Raw genomic sequence first — 23,065 nt, 5'->3', positions numbered from 1 at the left:
GTGGTGTGTTATCACAGATGACATCATGCTTCAGAGGAAGAACATCTGTGCCTCTTGCTCGAACAGAAACTATAAATGCACCGTCTCTGTTTGCTGCATGTTACTTAATCCTCTAATCCTCCCTCATCGTAACACTCCTCTGCCACTTCTGAAGTTTGATTTTTTTTTTTTCTTGCCTATATCACAAGGCAACGCTGAGTATCTGTTTCTGTTGAGATCCTCTTTCAGGCCTCTTCCACAGTCTGTCATGTGGGCTGCCTGTGACTGTCCTAGTTAGTCAGGCTTTGTAGTGATGTCAGGGTCCCCAGTGCTGGATGCAGAGTTAGGGAAAATTCTCCAGTAATTACAGCCCTCGCTCAGTCAGTACCAGGCTTTTAATGTCCGTAACCCCCACCCCCACCCACCCACCCTCCTTTTCTTTCTTGGCCCGGTGGATTCGGGGTTTTCCTCCCAACTGTCGCTGACAACTGACCATATCGTCGTCACTGCAGTGAAGCGCCTCCATCCCCTCTCCACACTGCAGCCAGCTAACGGTAACGGAGCAGGAGGGGCAGCAGCACAATAACAGAGAGATGTGACTAATGGATGCTGAGTACCAGCGTTAGACATGCCCATCAGCAGTGCTCCAGTACACTGAATGGATTCAGTTACAGATAATAAAACTCAAGGATTGACATTCAGCTGTGTTCTAACGTTCACTTTTCCTTCATATATTCCGTATTTGCTGTTTAGCTGAAGGCCTCCAAAATGTTTCCTGCCTGACTTGATGCTCTAAATAGAAAATTAAGAAATGTTACAGGAAACTGAGTTTAAAAAATCCATTTGCAATTTGCAACCACATCTAAAAGGATATCGGAGAACATTTTTACCAAATCGTATCAATAATTCATCCTCAAAAAGCTTTCAACATTAAAGATAGTCAATTGTTATGAGAGTTCAGAGTTTTTGCCTACCTAAGACTGTTATTTGCATTCCCCACCCACAACACATGTGGTCACACGCCAATATTTGCATGTGTGTAGCCACTGTGTCAGTCAGTTGAAGACGGCTTTGTTATTGTCATCGGTTGAGGCCAGTCCCCTGTACAGTGAGGGACATTTTCTGTAGCTTTAGGAGTCCTTCATTTGTCCAGGAAGTTGCTACGCTGCGCACAAAGACCCTCTAAAAACAAATCATTCCATCCACAGCCACTCAGGAGAATAATACACTCAATAGCGTACCACTTCCGTGGCTGGCATAGTCACGGGAGGCAACAAAAGGCTCAGTGTGGTGATGTAGTGAGAACCCGATCCTGAAGCATATGGCCCCAGTCGGCCCCAGATCAGCCCAGCAGGCAGACAAGAAGCATTCGGTAGGATGTCCTGGGCTGAGGCCTCTATCTTCTCTCAGCTTTCCAAAAGCCTCCCTCTCTCTGGAGACACGACACCAGCCTCCAGGATCGGTGGATTGGTCACTTTCTAAAGACGGACGGATAAAGGCCATTGTTGGGGAATCACAGGACGGGTTACCTCATCCACTTCAAGTGATCCCAAAACACAGATTGACTCAGCTGTGAGCTGTCTCAGAGAGTTTTTTGCAGTGAGTTGTTGTTTACCAAGATGCATCTAAAACCAGAGATGTAGCAGATTAGTTGTTCCGCTCAACGCATCTCGTGGACGGGAATAATCTTGTAAATCGGCACACCTTGTCATTCGGGCACTCCCAAGTGAGCATGACTTCACTCTGGTACAAATAAAAAGTCTTGTAGTGTGCACTTGGTTGAAGGCAACACAGTGGGAACAGAGCGGTTGTTCAATGTAAACTCTGTCTCCACAGTTTGTTTAGTTTTTTGTTTGTCAGTGAAGGTTAGCTGCTCTTTTGTCTCTTGTCCATGCATGCTTAAACAGCCGGCTCTATCCAGCCTCTTGGCCCTCTGCCCGACCAAATGGATTTTGCCTTGTGAAATCTGTCATCCGGTTTGAGCAACCCCCACATCTTCTTTGCCTACATTGTTGCTGCAAGTTGGATCTTTGCTACGTCTGCATCTTACATCTTTTGTGTCAAAGCAGCACATAAATGCTTGAGATTCAGACAAGGATGACTCACTTGTTTTTCCCCTTATACACCAGGGTCATGAAGCAGTATCTGCATCACATACAATTGGGTTTCAGCTCAGAAGTGACTGCACCCTGCTGCCTTTAAAGGTCCAGTGTGTAAAATGGGGGGGGGAAACCGTGATATAAGTGTTCAGATTCTAGATTGCTCACCCCTCCCATCGGCAAAGTGACGGTGGCCTCCACGGACAAAGAAACGTGTTTGCACGACTGGGAGTATTTCAGGAGCATGGAGCGATGAAGCATTTTACGATATGTCTGCTGTTTTCTTACTACTTCTTTCCTTCCACCTTCATCTTTAATGGTTTTTTTATGAATCTCTGGATGGATTTTCCGTTTGGGCTACCATACAAACATGGCGGCGCAAGATGGCGACACTCTCTAAGCAAGACCCTTGCTATATGTAGATATACAAGAAGAATTATAAGGTTACACAAACTTTTTTATTTTTTAAATTTCATAGTGGTTTTACACTTATACAAATACATGGGTAGTCTATTCAGATATCTCCAATAAACCTTGCCAATAATTTCACACTGGACCTTTAAAAAGCAGCTCTTTCACAAGACTCTGTCATATGATTCAGTTTTCTGCCTGTAGTACACTCTCATCCTTGAGTCTCTGGATGGCTCTGCACTCACTGCCTTGTTACAGGAAATCAATTTAAGCCCGGCCCAGCAGTTTGGAGTGACCATCAAGCTGACCTTAGCACACAGTGCAGACCAAGGCGAATCAATGAACAGCCGCCAGCAGGTGTAAACAGCTCTGGCTCATGTACTCAGTCTTGGCAGAATTTCTATCTCTGGTTCATCTTTCTGTTTTTTGGAAATTGCGGTAGGTCTGGGGATGTAGATGCCCCTGAACTCCATCCATGCATCCACAAAACTTTGTCTTTTCATTCTCTTATACGCAAATTAATTTTCCCACTTGCAGCACAGACATTTCAAGTTATTATCAAGTTGATTCCCAAATACAAGTCTGGGCCTGTGATTCTTACCATTCTCAGCAGCAGCAGCAGCTGCACCATAGTGTTTGATAAGCAGCTTGTTTTGTTGTTCAATCAGCAGTATCTTTTCAACCTCACCTCCGTTGACAGCCGTGGCCAGAGGCGTGGTGTTTCCAGGTCGTCCATCTGTCACGTATCTCAGTGAGGCCTTGAGGGGAATCTCTTCAAATTCCTCACAAACACTGGACTTGGACTTGAAGATGAACTGATTTGAGGGTTTGAAAGTCAAATAGTCCAAGGTCACTGTGATCTCGTCCCACGCTTTGTGAATATATCAGGGAACGCCTGCAGGGAATCTCATCACATCTGGCACCATCATCTACGGTACTTGGATCATCTCATTGGAATTTGGTGCTCAAAGGTGAAAGGTCACCCTTACCTCATAACGTACGCTGGTTATGATAGAAACTTCCCTCAACGGTCTCATGCGATAAAATGTTGACTTTTATATCCAAAGTCTTTTGCTTTCACTCATCATTGGTTCAGACAGATGTAGACTTAATGCAACTTGACTGGTTCATGGAGGCATAAAACTGCCGGGCATTAATTCAAGTTCTGATTTGCTTCTAGTTTTTATTCTTTGTCCATATGCAGCCAAGTTTGACATTTTGACTGTCAGCGGTGGAAGTGCTTCTCTTGAGTTCCCAGTCACTTTTGATGCCACTGAACCGAAGATGTTTTTTAAATGAGAAGTATTGGATGAGAATGACTGGACTGTGGTGGTTTCTCTTTTATCCTATCAAAAGCTCTTCCTTTTTTGTGATGTTAAGTCGTCTTAAGTGTCATTAGCCGCCCTTTCATTCCTCTGTTCTGCTGAGTGGCATCAGTCGCCTCATCTAATCTGATAATGTGTAGGCCTACTACAGTTACTCTCACTGTTGTGACAACACAAACGCAAACACTAAGCTCCAGTTTGTTTATGTTTACCTGAATTTACCAGTTTTTTTTTTTCATGTCTGTTGCTGTCGGTTTACTGTCCCCATGGAAACACAGGTTTAACCTGTACAGATTATTTGTACTTACTGTATTTGTCCCCACATTTGTTCAAACGTAGCTTTCGGGGACTCTTCAATGACGGCTGTTGTGCCACACTGGTCACTTTCACCTCCTCCCTCCCTTTCTCCTCCATCCCAATCCAGAATCCACGCTGTTTTTTTTTTCAGCTGACCTAAGGTAACTTGGATGGGAACAAGCGTGCCATTGTAGATCGCTTCTTTCTCCTTTTCTGTGGTCGGTGGACTTTGATGCCCACCACTCAGTGACTCAGTGAACCCCTTCTAATGAGACGCAGTGTCCTTTCACCCAGAGACACACACACACAGGACAGCGACAACAGCTCCTGGCACCCAGATAAACACCTTGGCCTCTGTCAACACAACTCTAAACCTACAGTGCATTCAGAAAGTCTTCACACCCCTTTGTGATTTTTATTATTTTGCAGTGTTATAAACAATAAATATTATTTTCTCTCAACAGAACAGAATTCAGACACTTGAAATGAGCAAAGCTGCAACTAAACGTGGAAAAAAAAAAGGGGCTCTGCAGACTTTCTGAACACACTGTGCACCAGAAAATCCCATATAACAGCAAAAATGCACTCACTTAGGGCGATTCCACCTTCAATAACTCATTCTTGTAAAACATTTCTGCATTTTATAAAGCAAGTAGCTTAAACTCCCTGAGCAGCATGAACTGACCATGAAACAGAAATGACCATGTGCACAAAGTTTGGATCTTACATGACTCAGTTTCTGCCATCATGAAATTATTTGAACAAAGGTTTAAGTTTCAAAAAGATGAAGCTTGAATGATTTCCATGTATGAAATATGCAGTGCTGAAGTTACGGTAACGTATTGTACCATGTTTTTATTTTTTTCCAGGAGGCTTCTCAGTGGTTTTTCTGGCTCGTACGCACAGCGGCGTCCGCTGCGCTCTGAAGAGGATGTACGTCAACAACGTCCCGGACCTGAACGTCTACAAGAGAGAGATCACTATCATGGTGAGTTTTACCATCATAGTACATATATACTGAAAGTTAGTGATGGTATCTCTGAGCCGAGGTCTTCCTGTTTATCTTGATTGAAGAGCTTTACTTTGAATATATTCAATGCACGTTTTTGTATTTTTTTTTTACCACCATCAAACTAAATCCTGGCTTTAGTTGCATTTTTTCTCTTCTTCTCATCTCCTCACAGGAAAACAAATGCCTAATTTGAACTTTAAGACACTGCGCTTGTTTTCTGAAAATTACACCAGGGTGTTCTCAGTTTTCAGGTATTTAATTTAAGCGCATAACTCCACAAGCACCTCGCGAGGTCACACGTGTGCTCTCATAAAGCAAAGGTGCATATAAATGTCCTCATTCCATCTGCCTAACCCATCCTGTTTTCCAGCATTCCCAATCTGGCAAGAGCAAAAAAAAAACAACTCTTTTTGGCCGTGTGTGTGCTGGGTGACGTGGCATTAATGCACCTGGCCCTCTGACAAGTACATTTGATCTCTTGCACAGCGCTGGCACCGGCGCGATTATTACAGCCGATCATTGTCGTTCCAAGTTATATATCCTCGTTTATTCCGTAACCTGCCAGACGTAACGTAGGACGGCAGATGTCTCGTCTTGAACGTTTGACCTGGTTGTGTCAGTGAACAGCTCACTCTGAGCTGTTTGGCCACAATGTGTATCTGTGTATTTGTGTGTGTGTGTTGACTGGCTCATCAGCTGGAACAATGTGTAATACTCACCCACACACACACACAGCTGACCTTAAACATCGACAGCTCTGGCCTTTTGGGACGTTGCCTTAGGTGTGTCGCCCTCCCACAGCAACACACTCCTCTGGTCTGCCGCTCGGCCGCAAAACACTTTAATCCAGTGAATCAATCAAGTTAAGAAAGATTAGTGGAGTTAAGAGATCAGCATGGAGTAAGAACATGAAAGAATACAAAACACATTCTTGCCACACAGTAGCTCCGCTGTAAAGCCCAGGCTGGACCCGGTTCAGCTGGGTGGTGTTGAAATGTTTGAGACGTTTTTTGTTTTTTTTCCCCCTGGTCCGGTCATTTGATTGTGGTTTCCACAGATTTACACTGCTCTCTTTTATTTTCCTGCTGAGCTGCAACTTTAGTAGGAAGCGTTATTGGCTCATCATGAGTACAGTAACTTATCTAACATGATTAACTCTTTTAATGCAGTTTGTTTGTATTTGTTGGTGGCTTTAATACTTAAAAAGACATCAAGAATCAGCAGAGCGGTAATCGAGTCTGCTGGTTTTGTTAATGCAACATTTTAAATTTTGCAATGAGGAGAATCGAATAAAGCAGAAACACCACAAGGACAAATCCAGACAGGAACAGCCGATGTATATTAGGGCTGTCCATCTTCCCCCTAAATCAGATTGGAATCTAATGCGTCTTACTGTATGTTAAATATTCAAGTTATATTTGAATTTTAAATGTTTTTTGTTTTTTTTAGCTCATTATGTAGGCCTACCTTTATACCAGCTTATTATTACGTCACACAGAGTTATTTTTGAGGCAAATACAGAGACTTGTTGCCAAAAACTGCCCCAGATGGGAACATGCATCAGCGGATTTGCATGAATTTACCTCTAAAACAACTCTGTCTGGTAACGTTGTGTTATTATCTCAGAGCGTGGTGAATGTGCAGGTCACAACTTGTCCACCAGAGCGTTTTGGAGTTGTTGGATTGTGTATTTGATGAGTTTGATGAGGGAAACCAAGAAATCCCATTAGCCTCCATAGCGTAGCTCTGAGCAGCTCGCGGCTCTGCTCCGCCGATCTAAAAATAGCTTGCACCGACAATTAAAGGTGACGAACCTACTGCTATGACTATGAGGATTATGGCAATGGGCCAATTTGCCAAAATGTTGACGTTGCGACGCACAACGTTAATTTGTGTTGCTGCGGAAGGAACACATTCTCATGTTTAAAATAATTTGGATTCTGTTCGAATAGCAAAGTTCGTTCTGTATATTTTGTTATTGCCCTCCCGTGTTTGGTTTTTTTTTGGTTTTTCCTTTCTCTTTCCGTTTGGTATGATGTCCATGTCTCACTGTCCTCACCACTGTTCGTCTTCTCTCTTCCCCGTCTGCAGAAGGAGCTGTCCGGCCACAAGAACATAGTCAACTACCTGGACTCCACAATCAGCGCGGTGTCGGACAGCGTGTGGGAAGTCCTGATCCTCATGGAGTACTGTAAAGGTGCCGCCTCTTCGTTCTCACACTCGTTTCACTCTGAAAGCAGGACATGACCACGTGTTCTTTACTGTTCACAATTTCAGCCTCATTAAGGTCGGCGTGGCTTCATTTTTTAGTCTCAGGTTGTAACCCGGTCATGGTTTGTTAAAATTATTTGAGTTTCTGTTCTTTTTTTGGGAAGTCGCAGCAATGCTTGTGAGAAAAGCTCAACTTTATTTTGTGCATATTGGTAAATAAACTCATCCTATCATTCCCTAATGATCTACATTAAGTTTATTAGATTTATAGCCACAGTGGCTCATGGACAAAAGCCTGACTTTTTATTTTTTTTTATACTAGTTGCTGCTGTGTTGCTGCTGCCTGTGTCCTCTGCGTGGCCTCTATTGATCACGGCAGCTGCTGGCTCAGCTTGTCGTTTTTGGAAGGTTATTTAAAGAGGATTTTGCCCTCGTTGGATGAGTTTATACACAAACATGACTCTGGTTACCAAGAATAATCGGATGAAGTGTTCACATGACAATCTGATTAATTTATGTATTGCAAATAAAAAACATCTCTGTTTGATTGAATCATGATGCTGCGTGTGAGCCAACAGCAGTAGAGACACGATAACATCAAGTATTTCCTTTTTTTTGTTTTTGAATGTGTGTAGCCTGTTGTTAAGGTTACATAAACTATGTTGATAACAAAACATTAAAGGGATAGTTCAACATTTTGGCAAATTGGCCCATTGCCATAATCCCTATAGTTTTAGGAGTAGGTTTGTTACCTTTAATTGTCGGTGCAAACTATTTTTAGAATGGCGGAGCAGAGCCGCGAGCTGCTCAGAGCTACGCTACGGAGGCTAATGGGATTTCTTGGTTTCTCTCATCAAACTCATCAAATACACAATCCAACAACTCCAAAACACTCTGGTGGACAAGTTGTGACCTGCTTGCTGAAAAACTGTCCTTGAAGGCAATGCACCCCTAAAACAACTCTGTCTGGTAACATTCTGTTATTATCTCATAGCGTGGTGAATGTGCAGGTCACAACTTGTCCACAAGAGCATTTTGGAGTTGTTGGATTGTGTATTTGATGAGTTTGATGAGGGAAACCAAGAAATCCCATTAGCCTCCGTAGTGTAGCTCTGAGCAGCTCACGGCTCTGCTCCGCCGTTCTAAAAATAGCTTGCACCGACAATTAAAGGTAACGAACCTACTGCTACGACTATAGGGATTATGGCAATGGGCCAATTTGCCAAAATGTTGAACTATCCCTTTAAGGAATTCAGATTATCTGTGCTATAGTGTGAATATTGGATTTTTTAATCAGGTCGTGTCCAGTCTGAGAATAAACACACAAGAAAAAAAGCAAACTATTCCAGATGCAAAACACTGAACAGGCGTCGGCTTCCCAGACTGAACTGATGTGATGAGCTGAGTCCTGATTGAGTCTCTCTCTCTCTCTCTCTCCTGCAGCGGGTCAGGTGGTGAAGCAGATGAACCAGCGGTTGAACGTGGGCTTCAGCGAGGCCGAGGTCCTGCACATCTTCTGCGACACCTGCGAGGCCGTGGCCCGGCTGCACCAATGCAAGACGCCCATCATCCACAGAGACCTGAAGGTGACGACCAGACTCCTCCTCCTGCTCCTCTTTCCTCCCTCCTCCTCCTCCTCTCCGTCCTCCGATCTTTTTCATTTATGAAATGTCATAAACATGCCCGTCACAAACTCCCCAGAGCCTGTGTTGGCCTCAGATTGCTTGTTTTTTCAGGCCAGCAGCTCAAAAAACCAAATTTACAGAAACATTTCAGAGTGAAAACACACCAAGTCCTCTCTCCTTCTAGAAGCTGAAAATTAAAGACTTGGAGAAATATCTGATTTAATTAATGACTTAAATCATTTATTTCTGCTTAGCAACTAATTGCACTAAACAGAACCATGTGGTAGCTACACTCACCCAGCAGCTCTAGCACCAACAGGTTTATAATGAGAGGTTAAAGGAAAGTGTGTCACCTACAAACTTCCTCAAAAGAAACAGAAAGGATTTTGCTGTCGAACCAGTTCTGAAGTTCCTCTATTTGACATGACTGTGCACGGCTGATATTGTGAGACTGTGTGTGTGTGTGTGAGACTGTGTGTGTCATCATTATGTGTGCATTTAAAATCTTCATTGTTTTTCAGTTTACTATTTTATATCAGTTTAGTTTTAGTTCGTTCAACAAGTTATGAAGCAGTTTTAGTTTTTGAGTAATTGATAGTTTTTATTTAGTCTTAGTTTTAGTTTTTCAGGTTTTAGGAGAAGGAGCTTCTGTGAGAGATGAACTTCCAAATTTGTGGGATTTTTCCCTTTTTAGTTGCATCCTGTAAATGTTCCCATCAGTCCTAATCACGTTACCTTCACTCTTATAATAATAAATTTTATTTGTAATGCACTTTACTTTTAACAAAAATCTCAAAGTGCTACAAAAAGCAGCCAAAAAAGAAAAACAGGAATTAAAAACAGTTATCAAGGTAAAAAAAAGGAAACAATTACAGATTAAAGGATTTTTTTTAAAGGTACTGTAAGTTTTAAGATCTTATCTTATCTACCTGTGGGTCGTTTTATTTCAGTTTACTAAATTGTTTAGCTAGTTTTAGTCAGCGTTAACTCTAATAACCCTGTGATCCGGCTCCAGGATGCTCCTCTCGCTCAGATTGATGTGGGATGTTTATGAAGCCAAGTGATTAATCTGCTCGGTCAGCACAAGAGCCAACACTTTGGTTTCACTTCGCTCCTTGTTCTAGCTCCTCTGCTTCCTCGTGCGCTCCCCCACTTCCTTTGCCAGCTTGTTCTTATTTCCCCTCCTTCCTCTCGGCCGATACTCCCCCCGTCCCCCCTTTTCCTCTTTCTCCTCCTCCTCCTCCTCCTGCTGCTCTCAGGGCGCCAGGCTTTACTCTTCTCACCGGCGGCAACTGTAGCTTGTAATTCCTCTCTAACTTTTACCACAGCTTGATTTTTCAAATCAGGGATGGTAGAGAGGCAACCGGCCAGTTTTTTTTTTTTTTTTCCACCCTCGTTCAAGGGGCCGTTGGTAATTTCCCACCCTGGTTGAATTGTGTCCTGAGCGGCCGGGGTGCTGTGGGCTGCTGTCCGCTGTCCAGTTGGACCAACCTCTAAACAGAGCGGTTCCTTCAGCTCCACAGGCCCGTCCTCTGTTCACTGTCTGTTCATCTGTCCGGCCTACATGGCTTACATAACATCTCAGGGACACAAAAGACCATGGAGTCCCAGTCACGCATCGCCAGGGAAAGTGAGTGTGCAAAAAAAGAAAAAAAAGCAGCAGTCCCCTAACCCTGAGCCGTCAACAGTATTGAGACAGTCTCTGCTGCTTTCATTAGCTCGCTCTTCTTCCCTTGGACAGCTCACAAATGTTTTCCCTCTCTGTGTCACATCTCTTACAAAAAACACTTAACCAGCTTTTCTTTCTCAGGTTTTTTGCATCTCGTGACCTTGTTGCACTTTGTTTTCTGTTTACTTTCTTTCTTTCTGTCTCTTCTTCTGCTTTTCTTTGCTACTTGTTCCTCATCTTCGCCGTTTATAGGAGCCATGCAGGCAGCGTAAGACACCTATTGTTTTCCACAGTATTATTCTTCTTCTTCCTAGGAAATCCTACTTCCCATACATGAAAAATCACCAAACTTTACACAAAGCTCCCGTCCCATGTCAGATCTACTCAACTCCCAGGACAATAAGTGTTTAAATTGAAAAACTTTGAAAACTCCGAACCAAACCAACCATACCTGCTACAGTTTTGCAACTTTTACCAAAATGTCGCCCTAATACTTTAGAAACCTTTGTCCATTTTAACTCATTAGAAATTATGAAGTCCATCGCTCTGTTCTTGTCCCACAATTTTTGCTCAATTGTCACCAAATTTGCTGCACTGCATCTCCAGACTGTCCTCCACAAAGTTACCACCCGGCGTTTTGATATTTGAAAAATTGAGCTTACAGTGCATGAAAACGTTTGACTGTAAACAGTACTGTAAACGTATACCAGCCAGTTCTTGCTAAATACATTTTCAATCTTCTTTCAATCACTGCTTAAAATGGCTTTGGAATTTATAAAAAAAAAAAAAAAAATCCAAATTCAAGTTCCTTTTTCTTCTATACTAATACTTAACCGGCTTTTCTTCCTCGGATTTTTGCATCTCATGACCTTGTTGAACTTTGTTTTCTGTTTACTTTCTTTCTTTCTGTCTCTTCTTCTGCTTTTCTTTGCTACTTGTTCCTCATCTTTGCCAGGTTTTTTTTTCTTTTCTTTTTTCTTGAAACCTCTCAGCTGTGCCACTTCTGAAAAATGAATAAAAGTCAACTAGAAAAACCATGAAATTCCCCTCCAAACACATCTGATAACTGTTTTCAGACCCACTTGTTATTGAGATGTGCTTTCTGTCTCCCAGGCCACAGAGCGGCCATGATGGCAGAATTACTGTAATGAGGGCTTGTCTCACTACTCCATCTCTGTGTATTAAATCACTCTTGTGTGTGGGCGTGTGGGATTTGTGAGGGTTTTTTTTCTTTCTTTATAAGCAACTTCATCCACTAATTGTCATCCATGCCCATAATGATGTAATTGGAGATGAGCTTCAGCTTGTTTGTTGTCTGTCGGTCACAGTTTTTGATAAAACCTTTGGATGATGTGTCTCCATTGTGACCTCAGCTATTCGCTACTGTTGTTACAATTTTCCAGACGGTTTAAAATAAAAGTGGAGTGGAGTTAAACACACATCAGTTTAAACCAGCAGACATCTTTGTTTTGTACCAGCTACAAACAGGAAAAGCTCTGAAATCTCACTTTTTAGATATCGACATATTGGTTGCTTCATGTTTCTGAGCTTTTAAATTAAACATGAAAACACAACTTTAAAGGGATAGTTCAACATTTTGACAAATTGGCCCATTGCCATAATCTCTATAGTCTTAGCAGTAGGTTTGTTACCTTTAATTGTTGGTGCAAGCTATTTTTAGAACGGCGGAGCAGAGCCATGAGCTGCTCAGAGCTACAGTACACTACAGAGGCTCATGGGATTTCTTGGTTTCCCTCATCAAACTCATCAAATACACAATCCAACAACTTTCATGCAAAACCACTGATGCACGTTCCCATCAGGGACAGTTTTTCATCAAGCAGTCTCTGCATTTACCTCCAAAACAACTCTGTCTCGTAACGTTCTGTTATTATCTCATAGCGTGGTGAATGTGCAGGTCACAACTTGTCCACCAGAGCGTTTTGGAGTTGTTGTTGGATTTTGTATTTGATGAGTTTGATGAGGGAAACCAAAGAATCCCATTAGCCTCCGTAGCGTAGCTCGAGCAGCTCACTGCTCTGCTCCGCCGTTCTAAAAATAGCTTGCACCGACAATTAAAGGTAAAGAACCTACTGCGATTATGGCAATGAATGGGCCAATTTGCCAAAAATGTTGAACTATCCCTTTAAACCTCCTTTGGACAAATAGAAGTAAGTTAGGTCTGTAATGTGAATCAGGAGGAAACGGGACGACTGTCTGAGCAGGTTTAGAACATTAAATCTGAAACCAAACACACACGCAGCACATTTTCACTTCTCAACATCTGCTCCCGTCCCACTGGTGATGTAGATGAGGTCGGACTGCTGACGCTCCGTAGCTAAAGCTCTGTTATTGACTCATATTAGCCGGGGCGGGTTGTAGGTTCTTCACATCAGCGACACTGTCTCCAAAACCCAGCAGAGTTCAACTACATCTGTCGCTCCCTATCAACTCAATATTGTTGGCGTATGCTGCAGATTATTTTTTATTTTTTTGGTCTTTTTCAGTGTTTTCCTTGTTGCTTTTTCGTTGACTAATGTAAAACCTTTTGTGTGCCTCCTCACCAGGTTGAAAACATCCTGCTGAACGACCAGGGAAATTACGTGCTGTGCGACTTTGGAAGCGCCACTCACAAGGTTTTACTGCCACATAAAGACGGAGTTACGGCCGTGGAGGACGAGATTAAAAAGTGAGCGTTTTTATTTTTCACGTTATTGATGCCACTACTTGATTTTTAAACCATAATATTTATCTGCGCCCTCTCTGTGTTCTGGCTCTTGGAAACATCATTGTTTTGAACTTGTGGAAGTGCTGTTTAAAGTTGGCACCGTCAGTGTAAATCAACTGCTGAGAATGAGCAGAGCATTATAATGGTCCCTTTTCCATCACACAGGAATTTAACTGCAGCAACACGCTCTCAGGTTTTACATGCATCCAGATGGCAGATGGCCTACTATGGGCTGTCAAAGTGGTAGTCAAGGCGATGCCTCCAGGTCACAACAACATGAATTGTGGGGGTGGGAGTTATAGATGTTTTTTAACAGAGTTGCAGACCTGGATTTTCCAACCAGGCCAGAAGAGTGAGGCGAGACAACAGAGACATGAGAGAAAGAAATTGTATTTTATCATGCCTAACTTTACTTTCTGACAGTTTCAATGCAGTTACATTTAAAATAGGTGTTTTAAAAAAACTCTGCATCATATCAAATCATGAATTATTAAAGGGATAGTTATTAAAGGGATAGGTCAGAGCTATGCTACGGATGCTCATGGGATTTCTTGGTTTCCCTCATCAAACTTATCAAATACACAATCCAACAACTCCACAACGCTCTGGTGAACAAGTTGTGACCTGCACATTCACCACGCTATGAGATAATAACACAACGTTACCAGACAGTTGTTTTAGAGGGAAAATTACATTGAAAACTACTCCGTCTCTGAGCTCTAAGCAGCTCACGGCTCTGCTCCGCCGTTCTAAAAATAGCTTGCACCGACAATTGGGATTATGGCAATGGGCCAAATTTGCCAAAATGTTGAACTATCCCTTTAAGAATACTGTATACAACTCGTGCCATAATCAGGAATAATCCTGCTCAACGCCACGCGTCTTTTAAATGTGGCGTGAACATAAACTGGAAAGCACAAAATAGATTTCCGATTAATTTAGTTGCTGGGTCTCCTCACCTTCCAAGACTGTCAAGTCAAAATCAAAATAACTTTATTGATCATTTGTCTACAAACAAAACTTCCGATGGAAAAATGGGTGCATAAGAGTCAGAACTCAACTCAAACTTTATTTATAGAGCACTTTGAAAACATTATGGATCGCCCCTTGAGATGAGCAGCCACTTCGTTTTGGAGGCGACATGATAAAAGAGCGACACTGGAGATGTGTTTGAGGGAACCTGTATTGGGTCCACACAACACAATCTGCTGCAGCTCTGGCTCTGTGTTTTCTTCTCTGTGTGTGTGTGTCCACAAAGCAGAGGAGTAAATCTCATAAGTCACACTGGGAGCAGATGAGGAAACCTCTGTTCTACCATCCACTCACATAACTCTATGCAAGTAAACCAAAAATAAACACGCTACTACGGCAAACAGTGGCTGCAGATGATTGGTGCATTATGACGGCCGTAAACACACACACACGCGTGCACGGCACACGTTTAGTTTTGTTGTGTTGTCGCAGCACCTGCACGATGGCGGCCTGCGTGGCGTGTTGTGTACTGTACGTTTTTTTTCTATTTGTGTAGCGTCAAATCACAGCAGCTCAGATCTGCTCTGTCAACTTCCACCACGTTTTACAGCTGCAATAAAGAGCGACGCGTGGAGCTTATCAGCCGTATACGACCCAGCGTTAAGTCTCCTCCACTGGCAGCGTCATACACACACCATCAGGCCTTTGAACTCTGACCAACACACACACACACACACACACACACACACACACACACACACACACACACACACAGTCCTCGCATTTTCACAACTCCACTGACTTTTTTATTCCAAACACAAGCAGCTGCTTTGATCATTATCAGAACGAGCGAATGGGAGGAGAAATGAAATGTTTGGAAGATGAACTAGGAAACCTCTGCTGTCAGATTCTGCTCTTTTTTTTTTCTTTTTCTTTTTTTCTCTCTCCGTGCCTCGGCAACAGGAAGCTCACATTGCATCACCAGAGGAGAAGGAGAAGAAGAAGAAAAGTGTACTCAGCAGTCATGAAACAAACCAATAACCTCTGCCACGGTCTTTTTTTTATTAGGCTTTGGTTTTGTTTTGACTTTTTACTGTAGAGGAGCTCTTGAAGTGGAGCGTTAAGCAGCTAAAGAGCCGAGGGTTTCCCTCAAAGTGAAACGTCAAAGTGAAAACGACTGTCATGTTCATTTAAAGGTGATGATGACGAATTCAAAGGTGATAGGTTCAAGTATATTTCCTTTTTTTATGATCATAATTTTTACTGTGTCAACCGAGTGCCACAGCATAACATTACAAAACATGAGTTCACAGCATATACATATAAACATACACATCTACATTTGCATACACTAAAACAAAACAAAGCGCCTCGATCTATCGCCATCAGCTGACTATCTGTCCTTTTTGTTGTTCATGTTTATTTTAAGCATCCCTATACTATTAACAACAGCAGCCCTTATCATAGTTACTGAAATAATAATGAGCTTACAGAAAATATAAGAATAAGTAGGTAAAAGATCAGGAGAGAATAACTAAATGAATAACCAAATACCTGAATTACACATGATAATTACATAAAATATCTCTACCCATGTACTTATGCATACAAATCCTCCTGATCTGACACAGAAATCCATAAATACAATCTGTAAGCAAACCAATACAGCTGTAAAATTTCACAATTGTCCAAATTTAAATGTAAAAGTTTGCATCTCTCTACTATGTGACTCATTTCAGGAGAAGGTTAAATATTTGCCTCCAGTTACCAACGTATATTTCCGTTCCTCCAAGTCGTTTGTATGAAAACTACCCTCCTCATCTCTGCAGCCCGTTCTTGTGTTGAGGGCACCGCCTCTATCTACCTGCATCATAATACTAGTTTGGATCCAGCTTCTAACATGGTTTAAGTGTATTTTCTTTTTCAGATGTGTCATGTAATCTGTTCTCACAAGCTTTTAATTTGTTTTTTTTTTCTTTTTTGTTCGTCTTAACACGTTGGCTTTTGTTTTAATATGTACTCATATGTATTGCCATCTTGCTTTTATCCTGAAGCACATTGAGTTTATGCTCGCCATATGAAATGTGCTATATACTGTAAATAAAATTGGCATTGACATTGATGAAGGTCTTTTGACTGAAAGCTTGGTCTGTAATTTAAAAATATTGAAACTTGCATCCGATCTAAGTGTGCACTCAAATGTGTAATGTAACATCAAATGAGGAACACACAACCTGACTAACTTCACTGTGTGTGTGTATTCTGCCACTAATGTTGTCGCTTTTGTGTGTCACACAGGTACACGACCCTCTCATATCGGGCTCCGGAGATGATTAACTTGTACGCAGGGAAAGCCATCACCACTAAAGCTGATATATGGGTAAGACGCCTCTTTTGCTTGCATGAGTGTGTGTGTGTGTGTGTGTGTAGTATGTGTGTGTGTTATGCACCCCGCAGGGCTGGTTTGTCCTGGCAGTGGCCCGGCCGTCATTCTGCCCCGACGGGTTCCTCAGCCTCCTCTCTCTTCTCTCTTCTCGTTGCTCTGCTCTGGCTCTGCGTCTCTTCCTGGCTCGCCCCTGGGCTGTTTGCCTCCACCAGCTCTCCAACAGCGTTTTTCCCTCATAAAACATTGAGCAACATCATTCACAACAAAGCCAGGGCTCCATCTCATCCTCTTCCTCCCCTCTCCCTCCCTCCCCGTTGTCGCTGCCGCCGCCGCCTGTCCTCTATTTTCTCGGCGTTTGGAGATAATTAGGCTCACTCGAGGACCTCGATAAGCTCGTGTGAAACGGGGCCTCTGCTGCTGATTTTTTGAAGGTGCGAGGCGAAGAGAGGCGAGAAAAGAAGAAAATAAAGGGGCTTGGACAGCAGCCATTTTGAGAAGCGGTGTAAATTGATGCACTCCAAAAACCCAGGGAGTTCGAAAAACAGCCAAACACAGAGAGAGATTAGGAAGCTGCAGATGGGACAACCCCCCTGCATTTAAAAGTTCACACTCAGCTCAGACTTTTTCATCATGCTCTGTCCTTTTTTTTTTTTTTTTTTTTAAATCTTTAAAGGGATAGTTCAACATTTTTGACAAATTGGCCCATTGCCATAATCCCTATAGTCATAGCAGTAGGTTTGTTACCTTTAATTGGCCGTGCAAGCTATTTTTAGAACGGCGGAGCAGAGCCGTGAGCTGCTCAGAGCTACGCTATGGAGGCTCATGGGATTTTTTGGTTTCCCTCATCAAACTCATCAAATACACAATCCAACAACTCCAAAACGCTCTGGTGGACAAGTTGTGACCTGCACATTCACCACGCTATGAGATAATAACACAACGTTACCAGACAGAGTTGTTTTAGAGGCAAATACAGAGACTGCTTGATGAAAAACTGTCCCTGAAGGCAACGCGCATCAGCGGATTTGCATGAATTCACCTCTAAAACAACTCTGTCTGGTAACGTTGTGTTATTATCTCATAGCGTGGTGAATGTGCAGGTCACAACTTGTCCACCAGAGCGTTTTGGAGTTGTTGGATTGTGTATTTATTTGATGAGTTTGATGAGGGAAACCAAGAAATCCCATTAGCCTCCGTAGCGTAGCTCTGAGCAGCTTGCGGCTCTGCTCCGCCGTTCTAGAAATAGCTTGCACCGACAATTTAAGGTAACGAACCTACTGCTACGACTATAGGGATTATGGCACTGGGACAATTTGCCAAAAATGTTGAACTATCCCTTTAAATCAACACCAGCGCTGTGATGTTTTATTGTGCAGCCTGATATAAAATCAACACCACCACCACCAACAACAACAACGACACAGCTGCAGAACATAATTCAGCTGTAACAATGGCAGCTGTAATTGTCTACAGACCAGCCAACAACCGGAGCTTTTATTGCTGCTGCCACTTTGCATTCAAGTCACTTATAGTTAACGTCGTGCACGTCGTCCACATCTGTACAGGGGCTTTAACTGACTGACTTCCTGTCAGCTACCTCTCTGTGTTTTCACTTCCCCTTCTATGTTTAGCCACGTGCTTTTTTTTTTTTTTTTTAAAAGGCTGTTTTCTACATCGTGCCTCACACAAAATGTCATGAATTTATTCATGCATATGTTCTGTGTGTTTTCTTGTGGGGTTGCAGCAGGCAGCAGGCTAGCGCTGTCTGACTCAGATTAGGAGTTTTAATATCAGACGGGATTAGCCCGTAGTGTCGAGCAAGAGAGAGAGAGAGAACTGTGAAGAATATGTGTCTTCAGATTAGAGCGCTTAAAGGAAAACAGTCCCTAAACGCTGTGGCTAATTCCAAAGTCTCTTTCATCTCCAACTGCATCATCAGCAAAAAAAAAAGAAAAAAAAAAAAAAGACGCCTGCTGAGCCAAATATAGCGCCAAGTGAATATATGATTCGGGAGCAGCAGAGCACTTTTGCATGTGGATTTGTTTGGACAGCCATACTGCCAGGGGAGCTCCACTCCGGGCCTGGTTTTTTTTTTTAAAAGCAGCTTTTTCAGCCACTGACATAAGGAACATTAATTCTTCGCTAAGCGTTGCTGTGCAGCTCAGCGGGGTAAAGAAAAGGCAACGCACGCCGCCTGGGTCGGGCCTTCACCCCTCCCCCTGGAACAGACTGTACCTGACATGTTAGCTGTAGGAGGCTGCGGTGATCAGGAGAGACCAGCCAGTTCCCTCTTTAAACGCCGTGGCTGATCTGTGCTCACTTCCTGTATATGTGATGAGCTCAGTGATTCAAAACTAACTTGGAGCTTCTGCCTATATCACTTTTAAGTTAAGATAAGATAAGATAAGATAAGACTTTATTGTCCAATGGTTTAAAAACACAATGGAAATTTGCATTTGGCATCTTGACAGTCAGCCGACAACAACATCTGGACACAACCAGCACAGAAACAAATACATAAATAAGCACATGGAGTACAACAATACAATATCATGCAGCTGCGGTTTCACTATAGCTCAAAGTTCACTTAAAGATGACAAATGACTTCGTGTATCCTGCTTTTTTGGCGAAGGGAACTCTGAGCCTCCTTAAAACCGCTTCTGCCTTAAAGAGAAACTGTGCTAAGTCTGGTCTCTCCTCCTCTGTGTCTCTAACCCTCCTCTCCTCCATGTGCATTTGTTTACAATGAGAAATCAATCAATGGAGCGGTGGATAACGTTATTTATTATCTACCATGTTACCATTGTGTATATCTGTGTAGTCTTATCTGTCATAAACAAGAGATTACAGGTTACCGGGTCAGAGGCTCTGATCTTACAAGGTTGGTTTTCAGCCAAGAGACGCTAGGTGGAAGGCAGAGAGCCTCCATTCTCCCTGGAGCTAGTTACAAGTCATTGATTTAACCAGCACTACGACTCTGAAGCTGGTTAATGAAGGTAAAAATGTAGAATAGTTCCTTTTGCAATAGTGTCCTGACTCCTGCACCAAGACTTTAGCAACAGATCCCGGTCCAGTACGGGATCCATCTTGTTCCTGTTCCCGTTGACCCAAGGTCGTCACCAGGAGCAGCTGACAATCCCCGGTGTTTTGTAAATGCTCTGACCAGCAGCTCTGGTCTTTGTACAAACCTCTCAGATCTTTACACCCGACTGCTCCGCTCACATCCTCGACACAAGCCCTGTTTCCACTGCAGGACCTTCAGGAGGTCGGAGGGCCGTTGGCGTGTTTACTCAGGTTTACTCTGTGCTGATTGGGTATAACTCAAAGCGAATTGTGACACCAAGAGAAACCCCCCAAAATAAGCAGCATTTTTAAAACCCAGGATTGTTTAAAAAAACAGAGCAAAACTGCTGCACAATAATTAGGCGACGGATGAAACTTAAAAAATAGATTTTATTCAAAAAGTCACTACAAACAAAACAATTAAATTCAATGTCTGAAACTGTTGCACATTACGTCGCCTAAAGAGTCCGATACGAGTCCGACTTCCTCAGTGGAAACGGCCTTACTGACTGTATTTTGACCACATATTTCCAGACTTTGACATGTGCTGTTTCTGAGATAATCCACATTATTCACTTCATCTGTTCATGGTCATAATATTTTAGGTAGAGAATGAAACCGTATCTTATATTTTTCCTTCCCTCTCAAGGTCGTGAGGAAAGTACCTGACGTTCTGACAGCTCCAGCCCTGTTGGAGATTTTCTTTCTTTCTCAATGCGTATCTTTAATTTCCACAGTTACATATTCACCACGGCTGAAGATCGTAGCGTTTCAGTTTCAAAACGAAATGTGTCAAAAACCATCATGCACTTTCATGCCGCTGGTTTAAAGCTGTGTGTTGTTGTGATGAATCTGAGAGGTCAGAAATCAATCACATGTTTTAAACTCTCTGAGGAAGGAAAAGCAAAAAGTATATGGAACAAAATAATGCACTGTCTAAACTTAGATTGTTAGATTGGCACCGACTTTGGACATATGAAGTGATACTTGCAGGAGAAGTCACAGGGTTCAGATGTTTTTTTTTGTATTTTTTAAGACTTGTTTCTCTTTTCTCCACAGGCACTTGGATGCTTGTTGTACAAGCTGTGTTTCTTCGCACTTCCATTTGGGGAGAGTCAAGTCGCCATATGTGACGGAACCTTTATCGTTCCAGATAACTCCAAATTCTCCTTCAAGTTGCACTGTTTAATCAGTAAGTCTGAGTTACACACACACACTATAATGTGTATTTTAATGATCGATTACCACCTCAGTGTTTTAGTGAAGCAGATAATTGTAGAAAATGTTGTGTTTGAGGTGTAAAGATTCCTCCTCTGGCTGTTGTGTGTCTGTAGAACAGTTTGACTGCGACTGTGAAGACACTGCGACTTGCATTTTGCACAACCTGGCCTGTTTGAACCGGTCATGGACTGTCTGTCAGTCATGGCAGCCTTGTTTCCTTTCAAGCTGTTTTACTTCCCTAAATGTATATGGCGTGGTGGTGGTGGAGCTTCCTTTTTTTTCTTTTTTTAAATTTAGATTCTTTAACCAACAGCTCCACCAAGTGGCCAAATGGAGACGATGCACATCAGCTGCAGTGGAACCAAGTGTCCAGTGTTGTTCACGCTCTATAAAATAACCTCTGTCTGTGTCCGTCTGCTGCAGGATATATGCTCGAACCAGACCTGGACAAGAGACCAGACATTTACCAAGTGTCCTACTTTGCCTTCAAGTTAGCTGGAAAAGACTGTCCAGTGCCAAATCTCTTTGTAAGTCATTGGAACAAAGCGGTCATCGTGGTTTTTCAGCCTCTGCAGTCATTTGCTCCTCTTGTTAATTTAATTCTCTGCCGTCATTTTCTCCCTTCTTTTCTTTTTTTTTTTTTCCAGAACTCGCCCATCCCCACGTCGCTCCCCGAGCCTCTAACGGCCAGCGAGGTCGCTGCTAAGAAGAGTATGACAAAAGCCAGGTACTGCTGAGTTTTCTTATTTTAATTTTCTTTTCTTTTTTCTTTATACTTTTAAGGTTTATACTTCTAGTACTAACAAACAAACTGACAAAAACAAACATTAAAAGACAAACAGACCAAACCACAACAAAACATTGATATAATCTACAACAACATCACAAAGAGGGAGAATATACAGTGCATGTTAGGTCTGATTTCAAAACAAAACAAGACTAAAAAAGGGAGAAAAAAACACAGAAATCTTCATCCACTTTTATGGTAAAATTTCAAATGTCTGATTATTTTAGTTTTCTAATGATATGTAAACTGTGATGTGATGATAACTTGTATAGGTTTGAACAATAAAAGCAAACCGACATCAGGATGACACAAAGTAAAACCCTTGCTGGACTTGAACTCTGTCTCTGTCTGTCTCTCTCCAGGATAACAGACGCTGTCGGCCCCACGGAAACGTCGATAGCTCCCAGACAGAGGCCGAAGGCAGCAAACAGCAACGTCCTGCCCCTCGCCAACACGGTCACCCCCGTCAAGATGACCATGCCCTCTGCACCCATCAGCAACGGCCAGAAAGGTCTGATGGTTTTTATATCAGTAGAGGTTCTGATGTGGTAGAAAAACACAAATGATTAAGTTTGTCTGAAGGTTTGGTAAGAAAAGAGTTAAGTTAATGATACTGTTGGAAAAAAGCAACTGAACTTGATGCAGGGCTCCAGACTAACTTGTTTTACCAGAAGCACAGTGGCCCCTAACTTAAAATTTTAGGAGTTCAAGCAGAAAATGTAGGTGTTAAAACCGTAAATCGACTTGCAAAGCAAATATTCACATTTCATTTTTCATTCATGATGCTCACACATATTGGCCTGACACCTTTAATAACAGATTCCAGATTCTCTGCGTTAACCTATCCACGTTTCACCAAAAAAAGGGGGAAATTTACTGATTGTACATGCACAAGTAGATGAAAAAGTTGCTGATGCATTTTCAATGTCGGAGAATCTGGAACTAACCAACTCACTCAGTCAGTACTCCTCGGTACGCCTCCACATGGGCAGGCTTCTCGACGCGTTGTATCACAATTTCTTTATTGATTTTCAATTTTAATGAACATACACATAACAGCAATATAACACACAAGAAACAGAAACCCTACTAACCCACCCTCCTCCCACCCACAATAAGATCTATGGTAAATAAAGTTTTGATAATAATATCCAAATGTGTATTACATATTCAGCCTGCATACATTCCAGTGTACATCAATATGCACAGAAACATTTATTCAAAACAACGTCCTCCTCTTCATCTCTATTTCTACTTCACAGTACTAATACTCCAGCCAT

The 23,065-nt window shown here is 42.3% G+C and overlaps 1 protein-coding gene across 1 annotated transcript in view; it reads left to right on the top strand.

Annotated features, from left to right (window-relative positions):
- Nucleotides 1–23,065, top strand: part of bmp2k (BMP2 inducible kinase) — a 57,535-nt gene that overhangs the window by 14,364 nt on the left and 20,106 nt on the right. Inside the window, exons 2-10 of the mRNA XM_085785895.1 lie at nucleotides 4,981–5,099; nucleotides 7,215–7,320; nucleotides 8,778–8,920; nucleotides 13,196–13,317; nucleotides 16,627–16,708; nucleotides 20,837–20,969; nucleotides 21,422–21,525; nucleotides 21,646–21,725; nucleotides 22,148–22,296. Coding sequence (XP_085642021.1) covers nucleotides 4,981–5,099; nucleotides 7,215–7,320; nucleotides 8,778–8,920; nucleotides 13,196–13,317; nucleotides 16,627–16,708; nucleotides 20,837–20,969; nucleotides 21,422–21,525; nucleotides 21,646–21,725; nucleotides 22,148–22,296 — 1,038 coding nt within the window. The remainder of the gene's footprint in view (nucleotides 1–4,980; nucleotides 5,100–7,214; nucleotides 7,321–8,777; nucleotides 8,921–13,195; nucleotides 13,318–16,626; nucleotides 16,709–20,836; nucleotides 20,970–21,421; nucleotides 21,526–21,645; nucleotides 21,726–22,147; nucleotides 22,297–23,065) is intronic.

The sequence above is a fragment of the Trachurus japonicus genome, chromosome 9 (assembly GCF_045865225.1).
Source record: "Trachurus japonicus isolate A0001 chromosome 9, Traja_1.0".
Classification (NCBI taxonomy): Eukaryota; Metazoa; Chordata; class Actinopteri; order Carangiformes; family Carangidae; genus Trachurus; species Trachurus japonicus.
This window is presented reverse-complemented; position numbering and strand designations above follow the sequence as displayed.